The sequence below is a fragment of the Littorina saxatilis genome, linkage group LG12 (genome assembly GCF_037325665.1).
Source record: "Littorina saxatilis isolate snail1 linkage group LG12, US_GU_Lsax_2.0, whole genome shotgun sequence".
Lineage (NCBI taxonomy): Eukaryota > Metazoa > Mollusca > Gastropoda > Littorinimorpha > Littorinidae > Littorina > Littorina saxatilis.
In genome coordinates this window covers 9,653,424-9,659,891 of record NC_090256.1, presented here as the reverse complement: position 1 = coordinate 9,659,891, position 6,468 = coordinate 9,653,424, and the positions used below count along the sequence as shown (strand labels likewise).

At 41.7% G+C, this 6,468-nt stretch overlaps 1 protein-coding gene and 1 long non-coding RNA gene across 2 annotated transcripts in view; both read right to left on the bottom strand.

Moving 5' to 3' along the window:
- Window positions 1–351: 351 nt before the first annotated feature.
- LOC138981212 (uncharacterized) overlaps window positions 352–6,468 on the bottom strand; it is a 128,247-nt gene continuing 122,130 nt past the window's right edge. The window contains exons 78-81 of the mRNA XM_070354059.1: window positions 6,112–6,195; window positions 5,579–5,713; window positions 5,019–5,070; window positions 352–1,478 (exon numbers count right to left, since the gene is read on the bottom strand). Of these exons, the coding sequence (XP_070210160.1) occupies window positions 1,135–1,478; window positions 5,019–5,070; window positions 5,579–5,713; window positions 6,112–6,195 (615 nt within the window). The 3' untranslated portion in view covers window positions 352–1,134. The remainder of the gene's footprint in view (window positions 1,479–5,018; window positions 5,071–5,578; window positions 5,714–6,111; window positions 6,196–6,468) is intronic.
- Window positions 1,847–4,634, bottom strand: LOC138981214 (uncharacterized). The gene is made up of 2 exons (XR_011460586.1): window positions 2,569–4,634; window positions 1,847–2,288 (listed from the first exon to the last, which is right to left on the bottom strand). It is a non-coding gene; the product is annotated as an uncharacterized lncRNA (long non-coding RNA).

Genomic DNA, 6,468 nt, shown 5'->3' with positions numbered 1-6,468 from the left:
TGTGTGTGTGTGTCAGTGTGTGATGAGAGAGAGAGAGAGAGAGAGAGAGAGAGAGAGAGAGAGAGAGAGAGAGAGAGAGAGAGAGAGAGAGAGAGAGAGAGAGAGTGAATCAGTACGTCTCTGTTTGTGCGGGTGTTTGCACGTGCGATGTACGCATAGATGATAAACAGAGGGACAATTACAGACTGAAAAATGTTTTGAAGCGTATGGAGAACAAACTGTTCCCAAAAACGAAACAGTAGTGTCTCAAAAGTTACTTCTCCAAGCCGATCACCAAATCAACCAAGAGAGAAACCCCTGAGGGAATAAAAGCGTACAAAGAGCACCAGGCACAGAACAAAAGGAAATATGTCTTGCTTGCATAAAATTTATTGCAACAAATAAATCAACAGGAAACAATTAACGGTATTTGGTTTAAACAAAATTTTATTCAGAATTTCTTCGCATGAACAGTTCGAAACACACAGCTAGGACACGCACTCAAGCAAATGCTTATATCACGTGACCAGATATTAACGGTATTTCCAGATCCTTGAAGTACATGAAAGTATTGTACCTCTTATACTCGTGCCTATTGCCAAAACATCCAAAGGGTAGCAACAACCAAATTGCGACTGAACTTTACAGTAGATAACTTTCTAAGAGACTGATACAATGATACGCACATTTAACTGCGTTAGACAGGGGTTTTGTTGCTTTTGAAAATTGTTTAGGAACATTGTTGCATGTATCGTTGTAAATTTTATATTTATATGTCAGAGACACTGGATTTAAAAGCAGGCACATTTCATATTTCCTACGCACGAATGTTGTACGTGTTCATACCTCATCGATACAAATTAATACTTTTCTACGCTTCTGTACCTCTTTACTGGGCTAGATGCACATGTTTGTTTTGGCATTATGAGGTATCATTCCTCTGATTTTAGGTGATGTGGAACACCACAACCTTCAACATTTATCATAAACTTGCATCATAAATTACAACAGACCTGATGTTTCAGGTCAAAACAATAGGCACAGTTTGTTAGAGTTTTGGACGGAAAAATAAATAAAACAGACTAGCATCATCATCATCATCATTCTTTGCGAAAATCGAGGTTAGGTCCGAAAAACAGTTGTGTTCACATGGTTTCACTGTCCGCCATTACAGGCTCCACATTGACACGCGTCAGGCACTGTGTAGCTGTGCTCCAGACTGCTTCCGTCATCACACGTCAGAGTCACGTGACGCTGGCTGACGCCGGTTGGCTGACAGCACGAGCACGTGGCCTGGAATCCACCAATCAGATCGCGGTAGCTGCTGTGAGATCCGCACTGGCCTCCGCACTGCGTGAGATCCGGGAGGGGGTGGGTGTTGCGACAGGGAGAGCCCTGGGGGTTGTGGACGGTGAAGTGACCAACGCTGTCCCGGAGGATTGTGAACACTGGACGAGGGGAGCAGCCTCCGCAGTCTGAGGAGTTGGTCTTCAGCATGGCTGCAAGAAGGTATTTTGGCTTTAGTTTGATTTGATTTGATTGTTGTTGCTTTTTGGGTCCAGCGGACCATATAGGTCAAATCAGGACCCCTGGCTTTAGTTGTGCAGGTTGGAATTGCTAGATCTAAAGCAGATGTCATGATCATTGTGTTTGATATCCGTGATCTCTGTTATGGAGTGGTATAGCCCTTATTGCGCCAGATGTTATGGTCCCTTATTGGCCCGTTTCTAGACACTCATAAATGTCTCTACACCACTCTATAAGTTTAGTATTTGTTTACAGGCTTGAATGTAATCTGATTAGTTGTCCGCTACAGTAGCTTACAAGGCACAAGCGCACACGCACTCACACACGCAAAAACCTGGTGTTAAATGGATCTTGACACTGCCAAGACTAATTATTATTAGTTTACAAAGCTTTTTACATCACAAAATCATTTCCGGGCTTCGACCAGTACTCTAGGCCGACAACACCGCAAGAAACTCTACAGTCCAAGACGCAGACACCTTTTGGCTCAAACAAAGCAGCTTAACAGGTAAGACGAATAGGTATTCTACTGTACGTTACCCTACTGCCATCTTTCGGCTTTCAAGATGTTGGTATGGCTGTAAGTCCTTCAGACGACTGACAAGGGTGCACCAGTCCTCACGACACCGCAACCATTGCTTGACGTAGTCCTTGATCCTTCCAGTTCGTCTCGGCGGCTAACTGTAGAACCCTGCCAGCTCTCCATGCCATGGTCATGTCCACAAGCCGCAGTTGACTGGTTCAGTTCAGCCTCCGGCGATGAAAACCCCCCAGTTGGAACACTGTAAAGTTTATAGTCCATAAGTCAACTTGTCTTTAGTTTCTTTCACTCGCACAATAAAAATACTCACTCGTCCAACATATTAAGCTGCATGAGCCAATATAATTATTTACACGTTAATTCCTGTTTTCTAAAGCCAAGAAAACGTTACGTAAAACCCTCACATGTTTAAGCAGTGTAGCACAATAGCTTAGGCCTACACAATAACATTAAACACAGAAACAGTCACTCTTCTCACATACGACAGCATGACATGAAAATATAACCGGTTTCAAACATACCTCAAAAGAGTGTAAAGCCAACATTTAGTACAGTCGCCGGCCTGGCATGAATATGAAAATGGAAGATATCATGTAAGCTGATAGGGAAAGTTCGTCAGTCTTCATCCTTCTTCAGTCAGATACCTAAAACAGGAGCCCGTCTGCTAAAGTGTTACGAAAAACATGAGTCGAGCTTGGCTCCTTGACGGCGACTGATTTTACAAAGTCGTTCTTGCTATGACATTGCCAGTGAGCTGTCGTCTGCATTACTTGCACGTGAAAAACCTTGTCAGTTACACAAAGGTTCAACTGCGGTCAACGCGACGGTATGCAGCCTATAGCCCTTTCCAATGTCTGACCATCGCTATAGTCTATTCTATTTACAACAATACACATTACCCCAGATACGAGTAAACCGCTTCGTAACATCACCCCCTTTCCTCAAAAGAAAATGAATTGTTGAAAAAACGATGAAATTTTCTGAATCTCGATCAGAGATTATCCAAAAAGTCAAAAGAATTATATATAGGTCATGTTCAGAAGCTGTTTAAAAAAAAAATATCATGAATGAAACTCGAGTAAGACCTTGCAAGAATATGCCAGTCAACACATCAAATCAAAAATCAAATCAAATCTGAAAATGTTACTGGACAAACAGGACAAACAAAACAATCATTCACACCCGTGTAAGCGCACGTGCCTTGAGATAGAAAACAATACTGCTAAAGGGTCAAACAAACAAACACTATTGGGCGCCATTTGTTATGGAGTGGTATAGCCCTTATTGCGCCAGATGTTATGGTCCTTTATTGGCCGGTTTCTAGACACTCATAAATGTCTCTACACCACTCTATAAGTTTAGTATTTGTTTACAGGCTTGAATGTAATCTGATTAGTTGTCCGCTACAGTAGCTTACAAGGCACAAGCGCACACGCACTCACACACGCAAAAACCTGGTGTTAAATGGATCTTGACACTGCCAAGACTAATTATTATTAGTTTACAAAGCTTTTTACATCACAAAATCATTTCCGGGCTTCGACCAGTACTCTAGGCCGACAACACCGCAAGAAACTCTACAGTCCAAGACGCAGACACCTTTTGGCTCAAACAAAGCAGCTTAACAGGTAAGACGAATAGGTATTCTACTGTACGTTACCCTACTGCCATCTTTCGGCTTTCAAGATGTTGGTATGGCTGTAAGTCCTTCAGACGACTGACAAGGGTGCACCAGTCCTCACGACACCGCAACCATTGCTTGACGTAGTCCTTGATCCTTCCAGTTCGTCTCGGCGGCTAACTGTAGAACCCTGCCAGCTCTCCATGCCATGGTCATGTCCACAAGCCGCAGTTGACTGGTTCAGTTCAGCCTCCGGCGATGAAAACCCCCCAGTTGGAACACTGTAAAGTTTATAGTCCATAAGTCAACTTGTCTTTAGTTTCTTTCACTCGCACAATAAAAATACTCACTCGTCCAACATATTAAGCTGCATGAGCCAATATAATTATTTACACGTTAATTCCTGTTTTCTAAAGCCAAGAAAACGTTACGTAAAACCCTCACATGTTTAAGCAGTGTAGCACAATAGCTTAGGCCTACACAATAACATTAAACACAGAAACAGTCACTCTTCTCACATACGACAGCATGACATGAAAATATAACCGGTTTCAAACATACCTCAAAAGAGTGTAAAGCCAACATTTAGTACAGTCGCCGGCCTGGCATGAATATGAAAATGGAAGATATCATGTAAGCTGATAGGGAAAGTTCGTCAGTCTTCATCCTTCTTCAGTCAGATACCTAAAACAGGAGCCCGTCTGCTAAAGTGTTACGAAAAACATGAGTCGAGCTTGGCTCCTTGACGGCGACTGATTTTACAAAGTCGTTCTTGCTATGACATTGCCAGTGAGCTGTCGTCTGCATTACTTGCACGTGAAAAACCTTGTCAGTTACACAAAGGTTCAACTGCGGTCAACGCGACGGTATGCAGCCTATAGCCCTTTCCAATGTCTGACCATCGCTATAGTCTATTCTATTTACAACAATACACATTACCCCAGATACGAGTAAACCGCTTCGTAACAATCTCTCGAAGGGGAGGGAAGAGATAAAGACGGATTTGTAACACCCTGGCCAGAGAGGACAGAGAGGAGTGGAAAAGACAAATAATTGCTTATTGTTATGTATGTGAAAACATTTACTGATTGAATATTTTTGGATTAGAGTTTCTCGATATTCAATACCTGTCATTAAGTTATTGTGAGTTTTAAACGTTCCTAAGTAAATCGTGCTACTGAACGCCATCATTCATGCTGCGGAAGCGTTATCTTTTGTTCGTCCTTTCTGCGCTTTTTCGGGGGCAAAACGTCTTGCATTCGCTGTGCACTAAACAAACAAGGAAAAGCAAGCATGTTGGGATAGTTACGACTGAATGTAAGCCCCAAGGAAAGAATCTGAACAACTTACTTTTGGGAACACACGTCATGCAGCATCCAGCCCCGTCGTATCTGTCGGAATCCTGCAAACAAACAATACCGATAAAAAAAAACCTAAAAACACACACACACACAAATATATATCTTCCAAAGTAAAATCACTGATGTCAATGCGAAACAAAGTTCTAGAAGCCTTCATAGCGTGAATAACGGCTTCACGTACAAATTATGTCACTGAAAATTGATGAAGACTTCTGAAAATATAAGTTCGTCTCAGTGTCTTCGTCATATCGACAGAAGAAAAGTATCCGTAATGTCACCGCCAGCCTGTGCATGTATTAGGCCAAAAAAAAAAATAGGGTCGGTAGGTCGGGATTTTTTTTTTTTTTTTTTTTTTTTTTTTTTCCAAAAAAACCATAATTTTACGTTATTTTGCCAAAAAAACACGATTTTTTTAATTTTTTTTTCCAAATGCCAAAAAAAAGTCTAGGGTCGCGCGAAAAAACTAGGGTCGGTCGGGTTACCGTAAACAGACCTATTTTTTTTTTTTGCGTTAGTATCATATATCCTTAAGGCTGATGCGTCACTTACATGTAGACAGGTCGGGAGCGTGTCAAGACGCGGACACTGACGCTGGACTTCACGTACGTAGAACGTATTGTGATGCGCGTCTCTGACACACGTCTTGCTGTAGCAGCTGCTGGCGGTTGGGATTACTTCACCATCCTGCCAAAAACATAATTACGCGTTAGACATTGCCTTTGAACACCCAGTTTATATTTTAGAGAAATGTCTAACTGAAAAAGTGCACACATAACGTAACTGATCGTGCAGTTTTATTTCAGTGTCTCGCTCCGCAGAAAGGTTGCAAAGGAGTTTATTAAGGTGATAAAATAAACCAAATGGCAACATTGAAAAACAAGACATAAAAAGAATAATAGCATGGTGTAATTTGCTCTTTACAATACCTGTTTAACACATTTTAGGAACGTTAGATAACCCTGTTAATAACGATTTGGACTTCAAGCCTACAGAAACAAAGAAAAAGAGCGACAGAAGGACATGTAATAGGAACGGAGGCCATTTTCAATCTCAAGACAAAGAATCAAAATTGTGGAACCGACCTTGTAGAGTGTAGCGTTGACCATACATCCCACAGGGCGGCAGCGTCCACAGCAGTCGTCACTTTCAGTCACTGCCTCTTCACCCTGTCAAAACAGTAATGCACGTGATAAATGCACAATATATAAGTGTACCAATTCCTCAAGTCCTCAAGATCAGCGGTACATGGTAAAGTATACATGTGCAGATGAATACTTAAAAGAAAACAAAGACGTTTTCAGATCAATATATTCTTACCACCTGCTTGGCTTTATTTTCACATTGCCAAGGTGCTGTTCCAATTAAGCAACTCGAGAATGAATCACCTACAGGTGACGTAATGCACATTTGGATGCATTTATGTCTACATTAACCAAAAC